The 26,243-nt window shown below is 35.1% G+C and overlaps 1 protein-coding gene across 1 annotated transcript in view; it reads right to left on the bottom strand.

The window, feature by feature from the left end:
* LOC118746373 overlaps positions 1–25,480 on the bottom strand; it is a 54,375-nt gene extending 28,895 nt beyond the window's left edge. Inside the window, exons 1-8 of the mRNA XM_036480228.1 lie at positions 24,611–25,480; positions 24,053–24,559; positions 23,594–23,980; positions 14,044–14,515; positions 11,345–11,465; positions 7,693–7,849; positions 4,023–4,150; positions 1,393–1,560 (exon numbers count right to left, since the gene is read on the bottom strand). Of these exons, the coding sequence (XP_036336121.1) occupies positions 1,393–1,560; positions 4,023–4,150; positions 7,693–7,849; positions 11,345–11,465; positions 14,044–14,515; positions 23,594–23,980; positions 24,053–24,559; positions 24,611–25,480 (2,810 nt within the window). The remainder of the gene's footprint in view (positions 1–1,392; positions 1,561–4,022; positions 4,151–7,692; positions 7,850–11,344; positions 11,466–14,043; positions 14,516–23,593; positions 23,981–24,052; positions 24,560–24,610) is intronic.
* Between the last annotated feature and the right edge of the window lie 763 nt (positions 25,481–26,243).

Below are 26,243 nucleotides of genomic sequence, written 5' to 3'. Positions count from 1 at the left end.
CACGACAAATAGTTTTGTGGAATATTTTAACCCACTGGCTCATTCGTAGTCGTTTTTACCCCTTTTTTGGAACGACTGATTAAAATGGCATTTGGGAAATCGCCAGAGGATTAAAAGATTAAAAAATCATTCGGCAGAAAATTTCACAAATTTCCACAGAAAAAAATTATGCTTTCTTTTATATTTTTATCGCGAAATTTTTCACCGATAAGTGCATGAAATAAGAAGAAAAATTTGTCACCCTAAGGCAATATGCAAAAGTAGATTTTTTTTTTGAAAAATATCCAAATTTTTGTTCATGAAGTGGGGGACACTCTAATGCTTATATGTCTGCATAAATGTGTATACTCACGCCCGCCAAAGCCGACTAATACGCAGACAAAAGTATTTTTGCACACAAGTGGGTATATTAATACGAACAAACAAATACCATTGTACACACTTCTTGCCCGCTATGACTTTTTGCTTGCGATATCGCTGAGAAGATTTATGTTTGTCAACCGCAAAGGGCAAACATACAAACATTTATCGCGGCAACAATAATACTGGCAACAGCTATATACATTTATAAATATACAACATACAAATAAAGAGCACAACAGCAACAACTGTTGACAATAACGGTAATACGAACAAGAAAAAAAACACACACCGCTCAAGTGTTAAACGGCAGGTCTCGCTCCGGTCGTTTTAATATCATTTTTCATGCCATTGACAGCTTACAATATGCGAAATTAAATAAACCACAACAACAATAAAGGCAACAAGAGCAACAAAAGGTGACAGGTGAACCAACCAGCAATAAAGGCATTAGGGAAATAACACCAAAGTTGTCCGCACGCTTATAGGCCACAGCCGCCGGGCTGTTGCGCGGTATCGCACGCCCATCACTCAATTGATGCTTTCAAGTGCAAAGCTTTCAACAAATTGCTTTTTAAAATATTCTAAAAAAAACCGCAAGCAATAATAACAGTAACAACAACAGCAAAAAAATTTCAATGCTGCTTAAACCGCAAACAATTTTTTGGGGTAACAATTACAACAACACCTTTAACAATCACTCCAATCACGTCCGGCCGCACGCCACGGGCCTAAGTTGTTGGTAAGAGTAGGTACACCACTTTTTTACTCTAACAGCAACACCAACCACAGCGTCTAAATAAGCAAATAAAATACCTGTCACTAACTACACTGGCCATGGGCATCCTTACCAGCTGCACTAACATAAAAAAAACAAACAAAGCAAACCGGCTGCTCTCGGCCTGCCTTGCTGGCTTAAACTCCTGCTACTGAACTTAGCTGAACTGAACGAACTGCTGCATTCCTCTCATTTTACAATTTATCATTTTCACTCACCTAGCGTTCATTTCCCTCTCGTCTAGCACCACTCACCTGGCCACCCACGTACGTGTCGTGTAATCAATCACTTTGGCACGTTCGATGCGAAAGAAAATCGGCGAACCACCAATATCCGCTTGTTTGCGTACCAGCGCTCCAATCATTCCATCGAATTTGCCATTCTTCAGGTAGCCCCAGGAGGCAGTTTTCGATAGCACAAAACTGGAAAATGAAAGCAATTTTTTTTTTGGTTTTGCTATTTTGCACAAACGTGCGCTGTTATATAATTATTTATGGTAATTGGATTTTGAATAATTAAATTTGTTCTCTAAAATATAAAAATTAGAATTAAAAAAATTACACATCTTTTTCCTTGCTAAAATGGAAATTAAAATTGCACAAACATACATACCCATTTACGTTTGTATATACTTAATTGATTACTTTAGATGTCGGTTTCAAAAAATTATTTATTTCAGTTTATTTAGAACAAAAAAAAAACAAAAAAAAACTTTTTATAAAGGGAACGTTTAATCAGCTTGTGGGGAAATAATTCAATTAATTTTGGATTTTAAATGTACTTAGTTAGCTTTCTAAATATACCATCCGAAAAAAAATAGCAACTGTCCAATGCATTCCTTCGTCCTTAAGCAACACGGTGGACGACCAAGAACCACCAGAATAAACCCCCAAAATGCTGTTCTTTCTAAGCCGACCATTTCTTCGACTGTCCTTGGAGCGATAGTGCTTGAGCATTCTGAAGAAGTAAAATAACTTGAAATTATCCTTCATAAGAGACTAAGCTGGAACTTCCGTCTGTACGAAACCCCAAGCTATTTGGGACTGTTGGAAACTGAACTCGATTTTCCGACTATCCGTTCAGAGAAGTGGTTCAACTGCGGCCCTAGATTCGCTGATCGAATGGACTCCACTCCATACTTTTTGGCTTAAGCAGAAGCTGACTCGAAAAAGCTGCAAATGCAAATGAATATCTGGCAGTGTAGAAACATAAATATATTTTTCTTAAATTACTATAACTGGTTTTCCGACTGCTTGGTTAAAGAAAGCCAGAACCCAGAGGCCTGTGAAAAGGGATTGACTTCTTGATCCCAGATAAGTGCATTGGTACACAGGCGAGTCAAGAATGGAGGAAATAAATCGAGCGAATTTTTATGAGCCCAGCACTATAGATCCAATTTCAATGGGGGATGGACCAAAGTCTTCCACAATGATTCTTTAATCGCATTTTAAAGTAGTTTTTATAGTTATCTTTTAAGGCAGTAAAGCGGTCATCAGAGTCTCATCCATTAGGATGGTTACCCCAAGGCTGGTTAAGGAGAGTATCTCAAATACTTTGAAGTCTTTACAGCAAGAAATGCGGTAACAATGACTGCGTTACGAATAGCGAAGTATGTAAGTAGACTTAAGACCAAAGAAGTTGAAATGCTATCAAGCAGAAATGCGGTCCGAAAATGTTATCGGTAAATAAGGCCGGTTCGGTTCCTGCAAAGACGGGAATGGAAAACTGAGATGTGTAGGAAATACTCTTCAATGCCTTTGAAAAACGACTCCGATTGAGCATTTGAGGACGAAGAAGGCGAAGTTCACGTGACTCCATTCGTTTAATACGAAAGGAGAACAGCAATAAAACTACTTAAAAACAACTATGTAAGTACGACGGCTAAGCCTGAAATTTGGAACCCCTGACTATTCCTTATTTACGCTGATTTACGCCAACTTTAGCAGCGTTATCATGCTTAAGCCGTCTTATAGGGACATATGAACTAGAATTTGGGAAACACTGAAGCCTGTTATGACCCATTTTATTGGTTTGACTTCAGGTCTGGCAAATCCATTCGTCACATCGTTTTCGACTATGTGTCTATGTACATATGTAGGATGGCGTTCTCTAGCTCCACACGTACTCAGAACTTCATATTCCATTTTTTTTTTCATAAAAACTGCACAAATTTTAAAAGAAAATTAGGAAATTACTTGCATACATATGGATTAAACTTCGATTCGCTACAGTGCATTCGTACGAAGTCTATGCATCAGGAGTTTCTCTTAATCATTTCAGTGAATGCTGCACCACAAATAACTCGCTATACACACAAATAAAAAGCGCTGCGCATTTCATTTCATTCTCTTATTACAACAGGGAAATCTTAATTTTCAACAGCACCACTTCATAGTCGTACACACCAACAACAAAAGAATTTAAACACTAACTATTCCATCGACTGCTGCATCAATGGCTGTTTCGTATTTCGTAGAGTTGTATCAAAGATTGCCATTGACATGGCCGTGGTGGAGAGAAGGGATAACTAAATATGTACTACGAAAAGTGACGAAGCGTGTTAGAGTAATTCTAACATTTCTATTTACGAAATGTTGCCACCCACATTTAATCAGCGCTGCAAAGAGCTAGTCAAAGTTCCATGGGGCAAGACGAAGTAGGGAGTACAAACCAAAAAAAAAAACACTAAAATAAAGAGTGTGAATAAACTATTTAGGGCATTTTGATGTAGAAATTAAAATGGGGTATCGGTAGATGTGCTCCAAGTGGCAATGGGTTTGGAAAATCGCAAAAAAAATCGCAGATTTCTTTTTATTTTTTTTTTTTGTTTTTATCTATAAAGCACAATACTTACATATATTATTGAGAAAGGGTTTTAACGAACCTGAAATTGTACAAATCCCTTACGTGCGAAAGTAGAGCGAAATTGAAGCGATTCATTGAATCCAAATGCGTATCATAGCGTGTTGTTAGATAATGCTCCAGGGTATCTGTAAAATTTTTATTTGTTACCTGCAAGAAAAAAATTCAAAAAAAAATAGTATTAAAAGAAATGGGCGAAAGAGTTGTGATAAATGACAGGCGTTCTGACATATATACATGCATACATACATACATTGCTAGTTATGAAAAAGCAGCTGAACATGCCACACAATGTTTTTAAATTAAATCCTTTCAAATACACACAGTTGTATTTTTAAATTTACAAAAAAGCGGCGACAAGTGCCTTTAGCCTAGGGAATACAAATACAAGAACATTGCAAAGATGTGGGCACCAAATACATGCATTTATTTGGTGGTGTGCGCCTTGGTTTTGGTGGTGGTTTTAAGCCGATCCCGAGAAGCTCTTTCATGGCAGAAATACACTCTGAGGCTTGTCATTGTTTGGCAGAGAAAAAACAACATTTTTTAGATGTTAGTCGATCCGAGAATCAGACCTACGACCGGTTGGAAGCACGTACATCGGCTACGGCTCAGTCGACAGGTTTCGCATGGGGCAAACCACTTCAAGTGTAACCATAAAAGTCCATCTTTCCCTGATTTTAAGTTAAGTTGGTGAAGTTCTTTTATTTATAGGCCAATTGACATACAGTGGTGCCAAACTGGAATTTATTTGTCAAACACGATTTTTGAATTTTTATTTGTTCCTCTAAATAAATGATACAAAATAAAATATGTTGAAAGGTATTATGGAGTTCCCCAACACGAAAAAAATTTAATGCGCTATAATACTGCATACCTAATTTTTTTCAACTCTTGTTTAAATAAAAAAATATGTGAAATTTTTTTATAAATTTGAACTTTGTTTTACGCTTTTCAAGGGAACCCGGACATTTATTTATGTTCACCTAAAATCAGAGACCAAAATATTTAATCTGAAAATAGCGGTTATGTTATGATCGAAAAAATAAAAATGATAAAATAACAGTTAAATTTGGTGAGATCATAACCTTTACGGTCCCTGCCTAAAACTGATTTATCCCATGGACCAGAAACAACTGTTTTTTTTTTTGGATCATTGCAAAGTCGTTATTTTTTGTTTTCATTCTTCGATGAAGAATAATCTTTAAATATGCATTTTTTTTTGTCAAATCAAGTCGTTGTTTTATGATTTTTTCCAATCGTTTTTAACCGATATATTGTATGAACTAAAAACAACGGTTATATTATGATTTATAAAATTTAAAACCAAAACTAATGATCAAAAATTTATCGAATAAATATATGTCAAATTTTAACTGTTAAATTATGATTTTTATTAAAATGATCATAACGATTACGGTTCCTGCTTTAAATCGATTTATGCATTTCAGTAGAAGAAAAATATAATATTAACTCGTACCATATGACCAACTACTAGCGATTGCCCGGTAAAGACTCCCGAGAATTGGCACCTAGCCAACTGAAAAAGTTCTCTTGATTGTCCGTAGTCAATGCATATCGAGGCGACGCTTTGCCCATAACTTCTTAACTAATGAAGACCCTGGAAAACTTTCCAGAAGATAGCCCTATACAATATAATTTTCTGGTTTAAGGTTTATACATATAGTATTTAAATTATCTTTAGAAAGAGAGATCTTACCTCTTCTCAATAGAACAGGCGAGAGTACGCTGGCCTCCCTCCCCCTGTGGAGCCAGTGCACGTAGAGGCTGCAGTTCTTTTGTCCTACTTTGCTCTCCTATTTCCTACCGAGTTCAAGGTAGCACCGATTTACAAGAGTTATTCTTCGCTCCATCTACAGGCTAGCATTTTTGGTGCTGCTTATACTGGTTCCTAGGTAGCCAAAGTCCTTCACTACTTCAAAATTTAATTTTTTTAAAAGGCTTCTGTTTGACGCCATGTTGAAACTAAGCAACTCAACCAGCGATCGTAGAAGCTTTCTTGATTCTTGAAATTCCGCTATCTTTTTAGCTTTTTTACGACGCACTCATTCATGCTGCAATCAGTGTTTAGCTTCAAACTAAATTTCCACTCAATTGCTTGGGAATTCGAACATTTCCAGTGCCTTTAGGGTAAACTAACGGTCTCATAAGTTTTTTTTTGCAGGTACGCAATTTATTTAACTATTGACCACTCTATGTATTTTCATAAATAGATCAATGCACATAACGCAATTTCTAGGAGAAGTTTGTCCACACAACCAGCAAAAGATATTTGTACTATGTATGTCCCTATATTTTTTTTTTTGTGCCAATCAACTGCGGCGATTATAAGTTCTACTGCATATATAGAAATACTTATGTACGTTGATATGATTTACAGTTCTAACATAAAAATCCTTTCATCTCAGTTCTTCTATTCCGCTTGGCAGCCGTGAAGCCTCAGCTGTCATTTAGCATCAACGCTTTGGGATATACATATGTATTTACGAATTTACTCGAAAACTACATATATGTCCATTCTCATTCCTACATCGCGATGTATGTACAGTAGCGTGCCTCGCCGAAAAAAAATTTGAATTTTTTAATCAGAATTATAAAATTTATTCTATTTTAAGATTTTTGCCGAAATATTTTGAAAAAGTACTAAAATTTACGAGAGCAGGATCGATTTGAAAATACCTCCAAAAATTCTAATTTTTTTAACTAATATACATTTGAAAAATATTTTTCCAAAAAGCATCACCTCATATGCTGGAGGAGTTTAAGCTTAAAAAGTCTGCATAAAGATGTTTATAAATTGTGTCAACGGAATCAAAATAGTGCAAATCTTAATATTTTTCCGAAATATTTTTGAGGATGTCTTTAAATATAAGTAATTTTATAATTCCACTGAAAAAACTGTACCGATTTCTTTTTTTTTTTTGTCTGGCGAGTGATGCACCCTAATGTACATATTTCTGTCACCTATCTTATCTGCGACAAGTTGCAGAGTTGAATACAAATCAAACACACACTTTGCACTCGCATTAGCACATATGTGTGCACACATACAAGTACGTATACAATTCTGCAACCATTTGAAATCTTCTTGCCGCAGGACAACGCACAACACAGGGACATACATACATAGTACGTACTTCCACTTGGGAAATCAAAGGACATTGTGACACCAGGCAAACAACAGAGCAATTGCACACATAAAAACATACTACATATACATAGCATACACTTAGCATACAAATGTGTGTATATAACTATCAAATCACATCGCTCCTTTTCGCACACACATTCACATTCTAATCACACAATTGCCAGCTCCTACGCAATCAACTAAGCGTTTTCAAATATTCGCCTGCTCAACATTTATTTGTTTATTTATTTGCTATTGTTCAATAGTTTTTTTCTTTCACTTCTTTTTATTCTACACATTTCTTTCTTCAGCACTTGCCAAACCACTTACATATGTGCCACACTGTTTCCGCTTTTTATCCCCATTAAGCAGCAACATATCTTCACTAAATTTTCGCCTTGTGGCCATGTTGCACGTGTATACATGTAGCACGTGTATGTGTAGCAAGTGCAAATACGAATGCTTCTAATACATACACACATACGTATGTAGACTGTATGCGTGTCCTTATTGAGTACTAAGTATACTACGGACTACTTACCACAATCAAGCAACGGATGCGTGCCATCTTCATGTCCATTCGCCTTGTAATTGTGGTCGATCTCCGATACCAGAGGGCAATTTGTAGACCATCATCAAGTGCGAAATATCCAATTTCCGAAATGTTCAATTGGCCGCCATATTGTTGTCCTGGACTCCTATTGTGCACAACAAATACTCATATATTTAGTATATATATGTATATAGCTATTTACAAACAAACAAACAAACAATCAAATGCATAGCTAACTAAACAAATGGTCAAACAAACATAGGATTTTCTGTCGATTTTCCGCTCGTTTTGTGTTGTGGCCGATTTCTTCGTAGATTTCCGTATTATTATTTTTTTTGTCGGTAAATAGCCAGCCCATTTTCATTGGCACGACCTTTTTTGGCAAAAATGTTGTTTGCTTTGGCAGTTCATTTTATTTTCATATTTGCTCTAGGCGACACAGTTGTCAAATAAGGGTATTTGAAAATCACTTTTTGGCAAAGATTTAATTCATTGTATTTGCGAAAGCGACAGCTTGATATACATGTACATACTTATTTGTAATTTCTTTCATTTTCACGAGGTTTTCACTGATTAGGTGTAATGAAATCACAACCAAATACCTACAGTGGCTACCAAAAGTGAGTGTATTGTGTTTTTTTCTTAAATATTTGCAACGTTTTTCAAGTTAAATTTTATTTTTTTTGTTATTTTTTTATAAAAATATATTTAATGCTTTAATCAAAACCACAAACAAAGTCAAATTTAAAGACTTTATACAAAACTTAGATTAGAATTCAACAAATTTTCGCCTAAATTTTGAACTTTTTAATCTAATTCCGTCGGAAAAAAATTCATTAAAAATCAACGCGATTTTCAGCCGCTTAAAACTTTCACTTTTTCACTAAAATTACATAACTGATCTGTCTGCGTACCCAAAATTATTCTAAAAATTCAGATTAAAAAGGTCAATATGTAGATGAAAATTTATTGAATTTTTCTATGTTCTGTATGAAGTTTGAAAATTGACTTATGTGGTTACGATTAAAGCATGAACCATATTTTTGTAAAAAAAAAAAATTACAAACAAATTTTTACTTGAAAAACGTTGCAAATATTAAACAAAAAACACCATGCACTCACTTTTGATTGCCAATGTATATGTGGAATGAACAACTAAATAAAAATAATTTTTTAAATTTTCATTTTTCCTCAACCTAGATGAGTCGTAAAATTTGAATGCAGGGTCCGTAAATAAACACCAAGTACAAAGATTTTATTATTTGTTTTTTTTTTTCGATCGAGAAGATTCGCTAAATCTTAGTTTTTATTTTTTCGCTGAAATTTAATTGTTAGTTATTTTGTGATTTTTATTTTCTTCGATAAAAAATAACCCTTGTTTTGGATTTTTTTCGACCATTTTTAGCAGCTGAGGTTTTATGACCTTAAAAATTTTACCTCAAAATAACGGTAAGAATATCATTGAAAAAAACATAAAACAAAAATTACGATTAGTTTTGATGGAAAAAATAAAAATCATAAAATTACGGTTATATTTTATGGGGAAAAAATTAGTTCAATTTAGCGGTTAAATTTTTATTTTTATTATAAAAATCATAACCGTTACGGTCCCTTATTTAATGGGTTTCGCGGTGTTTATGATATTGAAAACTAATATATAGCGCAGTAGGGAGTAAATAGAAATATTCGTATTCACTAATAGTTTTCCCGATATTAATCAATAAATTGGGGCAATTTTTTTTTTTAGTCAAAAGATTGGTAAAATGCAGCTATTTTCTATTGAAAAATTTCAACAAATTATTTTTCGTGATTGCGATAAAGAAAAATATTTGGGTATTCACAAAATTGGAATAGGATTTGCACCAAATTTCGGCAAATACCGAATCGTGTGACACTGCCTTTAAACTTTTATTTATATTATACGGGTATTGTTAAAGAGTAAACTATAAAAAAAAACTTACCAAAATTAAAGAACAACAAAAATAATATTTTACTTGTCAAAATTTGGTGCGGCTATAATAATTTCCACTACTGCTGACTATGATTACTCGGCCGTACTATCATAGTAGCACAATGCAACTAATATTTGACTTACAAACAAATACGGGCACGAATTTCAAAATTTCAACCCTGTTTTTATGAAAAATTTTATTTTTTATTTTTTTCAGTATTTTTCTTTTAATCAAACTATGTTGAAATAAAAGTGAAAACAAAAAAATATTTTGAGGGAAAGCCACGCCCCCAAAAAAAAATCCTGCCTACGGCTTTGGTCGCAATTATGTGTAAATCTCATTTAAGAGTCAAAGTTACTGACAGGCCATGGCGTATGAGTGACCACAATATCTAATATATGAAGGGTGTCCGATAATTTACGTCAGATTTAAATTGATTAGAAAATACATATCTTTATAACTGTAGTTTTTTTTTAATTTTAACATTAAGTACATATGATACATATGATAGGGTTATACTTGCCATTATGTCGAATTTTTTTTTGTCAAAAGATTATGGTCCAATGACAACTACAGCTCAAAATCCGCACCGAAGTTTGCACTTCTGTTGAAAAGTCAGGATTATTAAGTTCGCTCAGTTGAGTACTGACAAAAATATTGGTCAGTGCTGACATAAATATTGGCTACTTTAATATAAACTTACTAACTAATTGATATTGGTATTGGTTAGTACTGTATTCATCTTCTTTTTATTTGGCCCCTTAAATTTCATTCTGGCTACGCCGATGTCTTTCCCTGAAAAAATATATTTCATCCCCATTTTTTTTTTTTTTGGCCGCGGCAAAGATGGTATTTAAATACATACAAACACACTCCACCTTAAATTTAAATACTGGATTTTTACGGAGAAGTAACTCAAATGGGGACCAATTTCTAGATTTGTTTCTTACAATTTCAATAATTTGCAACTAGAACTTTTGCTTGGTTTAAAATCTATGACAGTCTAGCGAAAACTATCTTTTAATCCTTATCACGGTTAAAAAACCTTTTCTGTAGAAAATATATATGTATGTAACCCTCCAAACTACCCCAAATTATGTGCCCTCTTCCCACAAAAAAAAAACCAAAAGTCAATCGAAACACATTCAATAACTTAGTATGTAATTTTACCAAGTATCAACTTGATATTTTTTTAATATTTCCTTTGTCACTTTAAATTCAAGATCTTCTCCTTCTCAAATGCCTATTAATGTCAAAAAGCAAACTTTGAAAACGCGTAAAATTTTTCAATCAGCAAATTGAAAAACTTTCGTTTAGCAACACATACACGTTTCGCATTTCCCGTAAAAGTTTACAAAAGATTATTGTCATCGGAATTGAAAAAAAAAATATTCGAGAGCGCATGCGACATGTAAAAACGTGCGCGCAAACAAACAGCTTCGACGTAGCAACATATGTTGCCAATACTCAATACAAATCTGTCTGTATGTGCTTTAAAGCAAGTATGTATTTGTACGTGTGCGTGTGTGTGTCTACGAGACTTTGGAAAGCAGCCATATCCTTTTTAATGAGTATATCTTACGTCCTTGTAGCCACTTTCAGGTCTGTACGAGCGATGACAAAAAAAAAACATACACCAGATATATGTATGTTTGTGCATACATATGTATGTATAAAATGAAACTTACCAAACATCGTAGAGCTGGTAGTAATCCTTCCTTTGAAGTGTGTTATTAGTAGCGCTTTCACTGTCAGCCGTGCAGCGACCGTCCCTTCCCGAACGCACTCCACCACTGCCGTTTTTCGCTGCTTTGCACAGTGTTGCGACTGCATTGATTTAGATGAAAAAAAAGTTACTTGGGAAAACTTGTAAAAAAACGTGTGTTGGGAGTGGTTTTGAGCGAGTCTTGAGATGAATGTTTCTCCTCACAATATCGTGAGAAATGAACGAAACAATAAAGTGTCGTAAAGAAATATTTTTTAATAAATATCAGCTATGAAAGAAATAAAAAATAATGAAGACACAAACGTGAAGACAAAATCGAAGATAAAAACAAAAACTGAAAATAAAGGGAAATACATGTGAGCAAATCTCACGAGTTGTTTTTTTAGTGCCACTTCCTCCTCTCGCCAGAAAAAAAACGCTAAAGCATTCTTCGTGCATTTGTTTCAATTAATGGCGCTCCAGAAATAACTTCAGAAAAAAAATCAATATTCAAACCGATTTAGCATTAAAAAGTTTATTTAGGCGAAAAAGTACCGAAATTACAAATTTTTTCATTGTCGCTCGAGAAAATCATATTTTTTGTTTTAATATCTTTGGGAAGTTTGCAAATAGAATTTTCATGTTAGAGGCAATTAAAGTTGGCATCAAGTACAACATATCTGTGAAGTTTCAAAAATGTGCCACCAATTGAAAAAAAAATGGCTGCAATCGCATTCAGAAACTCCCTCAAACACACACGATGCCCCCTTTTCAAATAGTCCAACATTTCGAACAGTAAAAGAAACGGCTTTCAAAATATATATTAGTATAGATAACTCGACTCCAGTGCTCGCTAGCTGTTGAATTTTTCGGAAGAACATATTTTAATTTTAAAATTAAATGGCATAAGTTGATTTATTTAATATTTATTAGTTTTTTAGATAAATAGGTGACAACCCTGTCTCTAAATATGGTATAGGGCTATCTCATACACGTTTCATTTTATATTCGTTCTGTTGTATTGTTATAAGTAAATATTTTATTTAAAACCCCTTTTCGTAGTTTTTTCGAAAGGTGGTAACCCTAATCAAAATTTGTTCATTCATTGTTATGCATTCATGCATTCATGTTTATGCATTCTCAGAAACATGGCATTATTGCGGTTCATTTATATTTTTTTCTGATGTTTCAGATATCTGGCAACACCATTTTTCCAATATTTTCTTTGCAAACCTTCTACAGACAGAAAGAAATCAAATGAACTAAAAAGGAAGAAAATTTGTTGAGCCGTTCTTGAGTAATGCGATAACACACGAAAGCAATCGATTTTTATATATACAATTTTTTTTCGAATGGTGGCAACCCTATCCAATTTTTTTTCTAAATTAATTGTTTTGTACATTCTCAGTGAAATAGCATTATTTCGGATTATTTATACTTAATTTTTTCTGATATTTCAGATATCTGGCAACACCATAACCAAAAACGCGTTTTGGCGAAAAATGTAATAACTCATGAGATTTGCTCATACACCACATAAAAATTAGGGCATCTTTAAGTGTAAGACAATTTATAGAAATTTCTCAATAAGAATCGAAAGTTGTCAAGTTTACTTCTCCTCGAAGTTTATAGTTATCAGAATTTAGCGGGTTGTACATGTTTATTGAGTTATCGGAATGTATCGAGTTATTGAGATTTATAAATGTTTATTGAGTTATCGACATTTATCGAGAGACAGAAACTAAACAATTTACCGAAAGTTATCGTGTTATACAAATTTATCGGATTATCAAGTTATCGATATTTACGTATATATTTTTATATTTGTTGGGTTATATAAATTTATCGAGTTATCACTATTTATCTTAGTTTATCGTGTAACTAGAGTGTATCGAGTTATCGAAATTTGTTGATAAATATCGCAATTTATGGGGCTGTCAAAACGAGTCGAGTTATAGGAATTGATAAATTTATCAAAAGTTTAAAGTTTAAATATTTTAGTTATCGAAATTTATCGAGTCCTGGAAAAGCGCCGTTATCGAAATTTCCGTCACGCTATCCCTCATTGGTGTAAAATTTAAATTTCACCGGCGCCCCGTCCACTCATCCCTAACTGGGATGCGCGTGTAGAAACAGCTAGCTGGTGGCAGTGATCCCTGTTATCAGGAATGAAATCGAAGCCCCGAGAATACTAAGCTAACCAACGGTCCTAAGTCTGGCTTCCGCCCTTGCTGCAGCTGCTTCACTTGCGATATCGACAGGCATGGTCTATCTGACAGGTCCATCATGACATCAAGAACCAGGGTGGTAGTACTCTTAAGTGCCCCACTCATTCCGACTAACGCAGCCTTCTACAGTGCCTTAACCTGGCAAGGACTCCATATAAAATAATTGGCTTATCCATGGTTTCGTTGAGCCAGAAAGGCCAGAAAGGCTAGACGAACGCACGCTCGGACCAGGGCTCCAACCCTACTTTAAGTTTTGACAAACCGAAATTGTTTAATATAAATTTAAACATTTTTGAGGATAGGATACAATTTACAAAATAAGTACATCAAAGTAAAACACTCATGAGACGGGCAGAGCTGAGTAAAGTCGAAAAAATAGACAAAAATTAAGTCGAAAGCAAGCCGAAGAGATCCCGGTAGCGAGTAAATGACATTATCATTATTGATTTGATACCTTTGCCTTCTATGTTAGAACACTGTGCCCTGCAGCCGTCACGTATACGCCGTGTGTGCCGTTTTGCCAATATTAACTCAGTATTTATGTTGATGTTGATTTTTTCGAGGTACTTTTCAATGATCTCCATGCCATCCGCCTTATTGGCGGAAGTAGAAGTCGCAACGATGGCAGTGTGGGCGACGGTGGCAGCAGATGTCGCCGGCACTGATGCTTTCTGCTGCTGCAGCTGTTGCGATTGCTTTTGTTGCGGAAAAAATTTACCAGTAAGAATGTCGTTGTCACTGTCGCTGTTGCTGGTGCTGTCTTCATTGGATTTGTTGTTTTCGCTGTTTTTGCTATTGATGACTTGCTCATTATACTGATGTTCGCTCTTGTCAACGTTGCCATCGAATCCTGCTTGCCGATTAAATGTATAATCCTCAATCAGCAGCCAATGATAGGTTGAATTGAACAAAGCTTTTTTCGATGCCTTGGCATTCGGCGAAAGTAGACGAGCAACAATATAACGATTACAAGCATGTATATATATGTAATGAGAAAAAGAAGAAGAAGAGAGGAAGAAAAGAATTAGTAGAGTACAGGTTTCAAATGAATTTTATATTATATTTATACTATTTCATTTCTGACTTTTGGCACAATAAGTGACATCAAAAATGCTATTACTTGAAAGCATGTCAACGTGGAGTAAATAGCATTGTTGGCGAAAATATCAGAAAGCGCTTAAATGTGCAGAGAAAAAAAACAATGAGGAAACGAAAACATTTTCATTCAAAGACGTTGAGTTGGAAACTTTGTTTAATTTTTTTTCGCTTCAATTACGCAAAACTTTTTACTAAAAAATTAAGTTTTTTTGTGGTTTTATGACATTCATTTTTTTTCATTTAAAAAACTTAAATGAAATATCTTTAAAAGCATAAGCAGACGGCAACGTTGATCCGTATAAACTATTTAGTTAATTCAGAATTATCTATTGTGAATGAAAAATAAACTAAATAAAAAAGTAGGTAAGCAATGCTTAAGAGTTTACGTCCACGGTAGCCAAGTGGTCAAAGCTGCGTACTATTTAGAAACCATTAGGACCCAGGAACGATCCTCGTTCCGAGCAATTTCCAAAAAATACACATTTGATTTTGTAGTTTTATTTTATTTTTATATTTTATTTTACTTGATTTTGTTTTGCTTAATTCTCTTTTGTTTTATTTTGATTCGCATTATTACAGCACTTCAAGTTAACTAAATTTTTTAGACTTTTTTTTATTTATTTAGAAATTTAACAACTGCCATTACGTTAAAAAAATACAATTGATAATTAAAGGAACTCAAAAATTTATTTAAAAAAGAAATTTCGCTGGTGATGGGGTGTGAACCTACGACTCACGGCACGCTTAATCTGCAGCAGCACTGCTTGTGAAAGGTATTATTTTTATATGATCGACTGCGCCGTTAATCCGGAACAATGTTGCCGACTATTTAGGCTATAAGGAACTATATTTATATGATTCCTCAGATATTTTTTAAACGTGGCTACCGTGTCCTTTCCGGAAAAAATTTAATCAACAAAAAAAGAAAGAAATTAGTTTAAAAATTGTCTTCCAAAAATTAAATGAAATTGAAAAATAATGTTATAATCTACAAATTAAATTAAAAAATTAGAAAATAAAAAAATTTTCTACAAATTAAATTAAATTTAATTAAAAAATATACATATTTTTCGTTTTAACACAGTAATATTCAAACATTAAAAGAAAACTTAATGAAAAAGTAATATCACTGCTACTTCTCTTCCCTTTTGAAGCCAACTAGGATGTTCAAAGAGTCAGCTAGGATGTATTACTTAATTTCAGCTGATATCTCAATAACTTTTTTTTTGTATCAAAATATTTATTTTATCTTTGAAAAAATTAAACTATCATTAAAGTATTCAATCTGAAAAAACTAATAGATACAAATTATATTCTCAGCCAATGCAATTGAATTTTATGTTGGTGAATTTTTATTGAATAATTGAAACTAAAGAACGAATACCCGTTTTCGTGGATCTAGCCTCTTTGGCATTAAAGAGCTCTTATTTAATAGTCCTCAATCCAAATATTCTGTTGACTGAGATGAAGGTTTATTTGTATGGCCTTTATCACTCGGCCCAACAAAGTGCTCTACAATTGTTGCAACAGCTTATTTATTGCTCAGAGCTTCTTTTGAGCTACATATATATGTATATTGACTGTGCATACCCACCCAGTTGGTTATGCTTAGATCCTTAGACTTCCATCTCATGGCAGCTGGGTGCTATTTCGGTCTCAACAAAAGTTGCTATGTTAACCAAAGCTTCGATGTCGATTTCATAGACTTTGAGGGTAATCTTCTCGAAGTCAGTTTTCACTTTGTTTTCGCTCTTCGGAAGAATCATTGAGAAACAACGCTATTAGCACTGTCGCTAGATCCGTTAGTTCTATATTTACCATTCTGCAGTTATAAATATGTGGGTACGCTTGAACCACGCTTGGGTACGGAGTGGATCTCGTATAGTTAAACTTAAATCTTAGATTAAATTTGTTTCTAAATACTCGTATCTAAATTTCGCAGTGTAAACATTACTCCTCTGATTCATTTCCGCAAACATACGCTCGTTTGAGAATATAAAAATTGTAACTCCATAAGTATGTACCTTAGGGCGGGTCAATGTGTATGGACGAGAAAAATCGTATGCGCATGTAGCACAGAAGGATTCTACGTATAATTCTAACTAAAATTTGCCGAAGAAACCGTGAGCCTAAAATCAATTTGGATTTTGTCTGATTGCGAAAATAGATTACTTAGCATTTTACTGTAGTGTCTTAAACAGGGACCGAACATAACAGTTATTGATGAAAACTGTCATTGTAAAATTTACTATGAAGGAAATGTTCTACAACTAACCCCTCTATTCTAACAGAGTCACAAAACTTAGCTCATCACTGTTGTGATTTCAAGTGCACCGAGAAATCTGTCACAAAAAATTCGATTTCGAGTGCTAGAAAAACACACAAAAATTTAAAAAATTGAATTGAAGCGGCATATTTTTTGAGCGGCAAGCTTTGAGGCGCGGTAGAAATCACAGCAGTGATGAGCTGAAGTTTGTGACTTTGTTAGAATACGGCTGTTAGTGAAACATACAAATCCATTTTTCTTTTCACCCAGAATCAAATTTGAAAATAAATTTTTATTTGTAATTTCTATGCAATATTAAAAAAAATAACAATTATTTTTGGTTTTTATTTTATAAATCCAAGATAACAATTATTTTAGATTTTTATCTATAAAATCTGAAATTAGCAATTATTTTTGATTTTTTTATTCCATGTCTTTGATAACAGTTATTGAAGACTTTTACTTATCATCAGTAAAATCAGTCTGTGACTTTTACTTTTAGAAGTTTAAGTCATACGTATAAATGTTATTATCATTTTTCGCAGTTAAGAAAGTGTTGGAGAACAAAAGTTGACTACGACTTATACAAATAACTTTTGTAAGTATGATTTAAACAAAAAAAGTCTTTGACAGATTTAGATGGATGACTTTTAAAAGTCAAAGTCACTGACTGATTTTTGTTTATGACTTTTATAAATAAAAGTCTTCACCAACTGTTGTCTTAAACAGTTAATTTAAAAATCAAAAATAACTGTTATTTGCAGATTATTTAGATAAAAATCAAAAATAATTGTTATGTTGGACTTATAAAATAAAAATCGGAAAAACTGTTATTTATTGAGTAATTTAATAGTAGTCAAAAAATAAATGTTTTTAAAAAAGTTTTAACTGTCTTAAAGAAGTGCTTTAATTTTGTATAAAAACCTGCTATAAGGGATTTTTTGGTATGAGGAATCCATTTCTGCACTTATCTTTTTCTTAAAACTTCCACCACAGGGCGCAACAGCGAACACTTTGAAAACTTATTTTCGCAATTTGGCAAACGGCAAATTTATTTTAGACCCATAGTTTCTTCGGAAAATTTGCTAAGAATTGCACGAAGAATCCTTCTATGTTATACGCGCATAGTAAAAAATGAGCCGCCCTAATATGCATATTTTCTTTCTAACGTTGTACTGGTTTAACCAAGTATCTACTTCTACAAAAATCACATAAAAATCCCCACTACTTCAAATATTCTACAATGGCGAAGAGAAAGTGAAGTGCATTGAATTACTTCCCTAAACGTTCCATCTCTCCTGTTTGCCGTTTATTTTCATTAATACTTTTTTTTGGTGTTTTTCTTCGTTTGCATTATACTTCAATCCCAACATGAATAATTACATAGATTCGCTCGTAAGCAGTGATTTGCTTTCGCTCTTGTCAGCGCTTTTGCTGCCATTCCTCACCAGCTAAACTGCCTTTGGCGACTGTTGCGCCAAAGCTGCCAATTTTGCTGCATTTTTTCTTGTCATAGTCCGTTTGTGTTTTTTTTTTTACAATTTTTGCTTTCTGATTTTGTTTACTCTTTTTCGATTCAATTACAGCAGTATTAACAATTATCCCTGACTAGTTTACCATGTAAATATAATTGTAACTGCATGCAGAGCAAAAGATAGATTGTGTTTTTTTTTTTGTAGATGTAATTTAAATCGTTTGACTTTGAAAAAGTAAATGGTTCGATTTACTTCAACTGCATTAAATATTTTGCTTCCTGTATCCGATCGAAATCCATTAGTACATATTTAATGGGCGATTTTTGCAAAATGCTTTAATAATTGCTTAAGAATCTGCTAAGATATACAATTCACGACGCCTAATATTCAATTTTTGGCGTCATTTGGGCAATTTTCACCTATGAATAAAGGTGACTACATATGATCCTCCATGAATTTATTTTTGTAATTACTATGTAGATTTCACCCAAAAAGGGCAAGATAAACAAAACCGATTAAAAAAAGGAAATTTAAGAATTTAAAGAAGCTGAGTCTTTAGAAGTTCACAGCCAGTGCCGCATTCATATTGAGAAGCTAAGTTCCTCTGAAGAGTAGAGATACAACATAAACCCAAGACGCGAGAAAGCTAGCCGAAGAGACAGTGCGAGAAGGTAAGAGGGGCGTAAGTGAACGTAACTATGGAGGGTGGCTACAAGCGGACCCGACTAAGGTAACCCACTTTTTTGTTTTATATTAAAACAGTACAGAAAACTGTTCTAAGTTGATGCAACTTTTCAACGGCCTGCAGCAGGACTGTAACAAACCATTTTCCGCGCTTGAACCACTTCCCAACGAAATACTTGGCGGCAGTACCAGAGGGATTAGAGCTTAGACGGTAGGAGGTTTAGTTTGGGTTAAATTCCCACACTGACGGGGTTTGGCTTTCGACGCTTCCTCCTTTTTTAAATGTTAAAATCAATTAATTTTTAAGTTAAATAAAATAATACAATGTGGGTGCCAAACGAAGGGACTTAAAAACGATTTATGTATAATGAAATTTTGGCAGAGAGTTGCCATCTGTCTAAAACGGTAAAACCAATTAAATTGATAAGTTTAATCATATATTTAAATATGGGTATTAAAAGAGAGAAGTTTAAGGGAATTTTCCTCCGAAAATAATTTTAAGCAGCGTTGCCACCTGTTCATAAATCCTAAACAAATTTGATCAATATTTAAATGCAAACCAAACGATAGAGTTTAAAGAAAGCTTTATTTCAAAAACATGTTGGAAGGGAGTTGCCACCTGTTTGGAAATTCAAAATCAATATAATTTGTAAGTTAATTGAAACATTTTAATGTACATATGTACGGGGGAGTCAATCATAAATAACTTAAGAAAGCTTGATTTCTTTGTTTATATTTTTGTAAAAAGTTGCCACCTGTTAAAAAAAACCTCTCGATTGGCATATTACATCGAGGTATGTTACACATTTTCACCAAATTATTTTGAACGCATTTTATAAGAGTTAAATGTGGCAACAAAAAAATTTATTTAAATCAACAATTCGGCGTTTATATAAATAAAACTAAATTTATTTGGTTACATATAAAGACTATCTACGAAAGATAAATTCGTCTTCATAAACACTGAGCAATCTGCGAGAATAAAATATCGAGAAGGGCTCGATTGAGAAAACCATCTGAGTAAGAACATCAAAATACTGCATAATTCTATAGCATTCGGTATAACAGATTGAGGTGCAACAGTAACATTTAATAACAAAAAAAGTAGCACTATATTTCCAACAAATTTTTTACAATTCTTTGAATTAATAAAGGAACCCAAGCAAATGTTCGTTTGTCCCCAAATGACTACCGCTCTAATTTCTCGATTTTAAATGCTTACTTTTTCCTTAGCAACAAATTCAATATTACCCAAATTTAAAAGCTAATTTAATTGAATAGTTAATATGCTGGTAGATTGCATTCAATTTAAACTAAAAGTGCAAATAGTAGGTAAAATTACAGCCAACACCAAAACGTTAAGCAACAACAAACTGCATTAAAACTTCATACATATACATACATATGTGTTCATATGCACGTGTGTGGCTAGTACACATCATGGCAAATTCTAAATAGCAAATGTGTACTCTAATAACCATTAGTACCTAACAAAGTGCTCACACATAGCAACAAATAGCCAACAAATTGAACACACTAAATAGAGTCGAAATAGAAATGGCATAGAATTGCCATAGAGGTATCATTTAAGTAGTTAAAATGTGTGGGTTTGTCGAAATTTCTGCAGTGGGATTTCAATTTACAACCGCAAGCGCATTTCACCGAAATTTTCCAACATTTGCGCGCGGCATTAAACTTTATATGTTTACACGTATGTACATATGTACGCACGCCTACTAATGGAAATAAATAAGTAGGCAGGCGAATATGCGAATAGAAACACTGACAGGTAAACAAATTTACAGATCATGCAAATTATTGAATTTGGAATAAGCTGCACTTATTTTTAAGCAATTAATTGAATGTAGGATTTAATGCATTACCAGCCAACTGAGATCTATGTATGTATATTGAAATAGTATTTCAAACATTTTTATATCGACGGCTGAATGAAAGATCGAAATGTCTCAGCTGCCGGGATAAAAAGGCTTACGTGCCGATATATTAAATTTATATTGAGATTGAGGCAATCATTTTCTGAGATAAGGCGTCTTCGAACCGGCAGCCGATATGTAGTTGAATTCTTAGTGCTGGTTATCAACATAAAAAACAGTAAGGTAATTTGATAAACTAGCGACTTTTTGAGTTTCCCGCATCATATACATACTTCTGTAACTTGTTTCGGGCGCTTACCATCTTGCAATAGGCTATATTTTTGTGAACTTCCCCGAAACTTTAGGCTGGGATGATACTGGTCGAGGTTTGGGAGTCAGTTCCGCAAAGTGCGGTAAACACCGTTGTTTTTCTCTAACCTAAATGATTTGGCATTGGAAAGAAATATGTACCTACATAGTTTTGATACTGGATAGGAAACTTAATTAGAGATTTATCATTAATGAAAGGGTTGGCAAAACTACAATGGTTTTATTCTTTAGCACTAGATGGCTATAAAACCCGTGAAAAAAACCTCGCTTTATTCAAAAGCAGTTCCTGAATTCCAGCAATCTCTCTACGAGATAACTAACATATTTCGAAAACGTCCGGTCACAACGCCAGCTGACAGATATATTCTTGATATTTACTCTGCAAACATGCGAACCTTTCATTTATTATTCAAAAAATCGCACGAGTTAAAAAACGAGGAATAGCAAAAAGGACCCTCATGTGAAATTGCTAGAACACTTTGGCCATCTGTGAAAGCTCAATGCTCAAAATGCCTCCTTAAAGGGGGTTTGAGAAGGCAAGTAATCCGTTAACCACTGCGATTCTTACCTGGCACTGTCTGCAGCTAGACTGGGACGATAAACGCAGAAGTTTTTGGCTATGAAAGAGAAGAAAATCATCCAACACCGACTCAGCCACTGCCCAGCATTAGCTAGACGTGGGGCATATACTCCCAGCAATCACTTTTTCAATGATAACTGTAGATTATCTGAGGTTGGTAAAAATAAGGAACCTCTACACATTTTTATTGAGTACTTAGTGATTTTCCCCAGCAGGGTCATAGGGCGCTTTGCGTGTGAGTCCTATTTTCTCATTATGATATGATCACTTTTTATTTGGAAATGGTAAAAGATGGAAAATGTGGATTAAATAATAATCTAAATTAAAGAAGTTGAACAGACACTAAAAGCCAATTTCACGAAAGCACTTTAATGAAAATGATTTTTTTATACCTTTCATGAGCATGAAATGGTATTATAACTTTGGTCCGACGTTTGTAAGTAACAGAATAAAAACAGATAGACCGGTTAAAATGCATACTTATATGATCAGAGCGTCGAGCTGAGTCGATTTAGCCATGTCCGACTGTCTGTCTGTCCGTCTTTTTATATGCAATCTAGTCTCTTAGTTTTCGAGGTATCCGGATGAAATTTGGTAAGTGGACCACAATAACATATAGCTCCCATACAACTGATTGTTCAGATACAAGATTTTTCGTTATAACTCCTCCATTTATGCAGCTGGGAACATGAAATTTCGCACTATTTTCACTCATTATCGACAGAAAGTTTACAGTAAAATTAACAAAGATGGGGTCACTATAACCTATTTATTGCCTCCATACAACTGATTGTTAAGATATGGAGTTTTACTGCAAAACTCCTTTATTTGGACAGCTAAAACCGATAAATTTCGTTTTGCGATATATCTTCTTTATGTAGGAAGCTAAACCCAATAAATTGTGTTACCGGTTTATAGGATCAGGTATTTGTTTTCAATCTGAAAAAGAACCAATTTCGAATTTTAATTTCGCTCTTATTTTTTCTGGCATTAGTCCATCAAACTTTAATAAAAATTCCATATTTCCAGGATATCTATTGAAATCACTTATGCCGTAAGCATTTCTAAAATTTTCCGGGAATTTTTACTCCTTAGTACTCAATTAAAAGTAGAACCCATACACATAATTTTATTTTAGTTAATGCGCAGTTTTTTTACTTCGGACAAATATTTTTGAGTTTTCGAATAAGATAAATTTAGTTTACCTTTTCCACTTTCTTAAAGAAATCGTTTTAAAATCATCCCGAAATTTCCATTAGAGGCAGCTCACTTCGAACTTTATTTAGTAAAAACTGTATATCAAAGTAATCAGTAGCAGAGAAATCATTTAACTGATATAAAATGTTATCTTTCCACAATTGTTCATTGCAAAATCCAACTTTAAAACGAAGTTCAACACACTTCCAACTACATACGTACACCACACCTATATACCTCCGTCCACTCAATGCATCCGGAAATCCATTGCGTATACGCAACTTTTTAAGTTCGTTACCCTTGGCTGATATGAAATTCTCCAAGCAACGCTTACAACAATAACTTACATATGTATGTAAAAACAATCAAAGACACACACACACACACACACACACACACACATACACACACATACACACACACACACACACCTCGTGTAAAAAATAATACCACGCTTCATTTTCCCCCTCTATACCTTGCATTTTTCCAACTCCACTTACCATTTCGAGCAGCCGTCGACTCGCTGCACCGCATGCTAAATTCAGCACTACAACCTGTCGACTGCCAACGCCGCCATGCAGCGCTTGCTCCAACCAATTCGCATTCGCGTACACATTGCGTGCGCCCGCTGATCGGCCATAACCACTGCCAAAACCTGCGCCAAACGTGCGTTGCGCATACCAATTATAACGACTGTTTTTGGTATTTTTGTTATTTGTGGCAGTTGGACGGTTATTGATTAATTGATCGATATGCACAACTTTAATTAAAATGTCCCTCGGTGGTGTAGCGGTGCTAGGCGTAGTGCCATGGGTGTTGGCATCATCAGCTCCAGCGGTGGCGGGGACAGGCACTTCTCGACGACTGGCAGCACTTCCTTTTCCGCTCTTCGGTCGTTTTCCGGTGGTCGCCGCCACCACCGGTGCCGCCGTCGCCGCCGCATGTATTATTGACTGTGCCTGCTTGTGCGCATTTGTAGTTGTAGTGCTTGTAACGGCAGTGCGTTGACCAGCCATATTTCCATTGGCACGCATTTGCCCAGCTGTGCTAGTGGCTGCAGCAATTTTTGAAGTGGTTGTCAATTTCTGTGCTCCCGCTGTTGCAACTCGTTTGGTTGTTGTTGCTACCTTGTTGGCGGTTAATTTTGGTTCAGCTTCAGCTCCAGCTGCACCTGCATCTGACCTCATTTTGGCTGCTGTTGCCACCTTAGTGCCATACATGCGCTCCAATATTTCCACAGTTTGCATATTTAAGTATGTCATTTGTTGGTCGAATTGATTGCCCGCCTGGTCGCGGTCGTCGTCGTCGCCGGACGGCATTCGCCGTTGTTGACCACTCAGCCAGCGACAGGTGAAAAACGTGACACGCGGTATATGCTTGTATTTAATTGCAAATTCATAAATTAACTGCTGCTGCAAAGCGGCTGTAACATCCACATCCACATCGAGCGATGACGCAAATTCTGCCTGTGCCACCTGCGCGCTGCATGGTGCGCGCTTTGCTTCGTCATCCTCTACTACTGCCGCGCTACCTTGCTCCATTTTTCCTACAAACTTTTGCTGCTCTCCAGAGAGTGACGCGCTTGCTGCTGCCAGTGTGGTTGTTGTTGTCGCTGCTGGCAATTGTGTTGCTGCACATCCGCTGTCAACAACCTTTGGTCGCTTGGCATTTTCATTTCCATTATTTCTCACCTTTTGGTAGTCATTAATTTTAACGTCCCCATTCATAGTTGCTGCTGTCATCGTGTTGTTAGCATGCTCTGTTGCTGCTGCTGCTGCTGTTGTTGTTGCTGTTGTTGCCTGCATGCCATCTGTTTGCTGTGGCAATGCAAAATTTGCGCCATCCATTGTGTCCACTATAGCCGATTTTACTTTTGCTTCTAACCCCTGCGCTTCCCCCAAATCTCGCTTAAACAATTTGCTCCAGTCTTTCTCGCTGGCCGTTGCCGAACTATTTAACATTTCATTAATTGCACTGAATTGATCACTGTCCAACGCACGCCGCCACTGCCGCCGCTTGTCATCCAAATCGCCCCCCTCGACCTTTGCCGCATCCTGCTGTGCTGTAGAAAAAAGTGCTTTAACCACCTCATTGTCGCCTACATCAAGGCTACTGATCTCCATCTGCTCATACAAATTACTGACGATGTAGCTTACATTGTCTCGCTCAGCTTGATTGCTTTCGCCGCCATTGCCAACGCCACCACTGACCCTCACACACTCACCCGGTCGCCATATTAATGTCCATATTAAAATTAACAATGCCATTTTTATTTTGTTATTAAAACATTCCGTTGTCCATGTCATCACGCGCAGCTTCCTCGGCTTACAGAGCGCGAGGCGCCTTTGCGTCCTTATCCTTGGCATGCTCATTTGCTTGCTGTCCATTCCACTTTGTCGCCGTTTTCGCTAGTATTTAAAGTATTTCATAAATTTTGCCGTTGTATAAATAAATTCCAACACACGCGCTACGTTCGCACCGCCGAAATGCAAAAGTAAAACTCAAAGAACTTTATTATTAATTTTTTTTTCAGTAAAAATTTTTCTTCTTTCTTTTTTTCTTGCTGATTTTTTGTGCGCATAAACCACAAGCAGCGCTCAACCACTCGCCTCTACTTACAAGTTGACTTCCGCAATTTGTTCGGTGTTATGCGCGCTTTTATAGCGGCAACTTTGTGGTTGGTAGTCATAAGTGGCTCATCGTATGCGCCGCAGCCGCTTCCCCCGGTTGATTCATCACCAAGAGTGACCATTTAATGTTTTTATAGCAGCTATCCGAAAGGCAATTAATACGTTTGTGAATATTACTGGTTCCAGGGAGCAGCGCATATTCGTATTGCTGATTTACATACATATGTATATGTATATACTACATGGGTCATTCCATATCAAATCGACCAATGCACTATGGGATAGCAGACAGTAAAAAGTCGCGGAAATTAGCCGAAACTTCTGACATTGATTCAATGGACTAGACTATCTAACTATATAAAAAACAATCAAATAAAATATTTAAACAAATATTTTCGTCACTTTTGATGAGCTGCTGGACCAAAGTGCAATAGTTGGAATAGAACATTTTTGCTTTTGGTGAAATTCATCATTCATTAGTCAGAAATTTTCTTTTATCATATAACAATTTTCGGCCAAA

Source organism: Rhagoletis pomonella, unplaced genomic scaffold (genome assembly GCF_013731165.1).
Source record: "Rhagoletis pomonella isolate Grant_MI unplaced genomic scaffold, Rhpom_1.0 Rhpom_scaffold_00010, whole genome shotgun sequence".
NCBI classification, from domain to species: domain Eukaryota; kingdom Metazoa; phylum Arthropoda; class Insecta; order Diptera; family Tephritidae; genus Rhagoletis; species Rhagoletis pomonella.
This window is presented reverse-complemented; position numbering and strand designations above follow the sequence as displayed.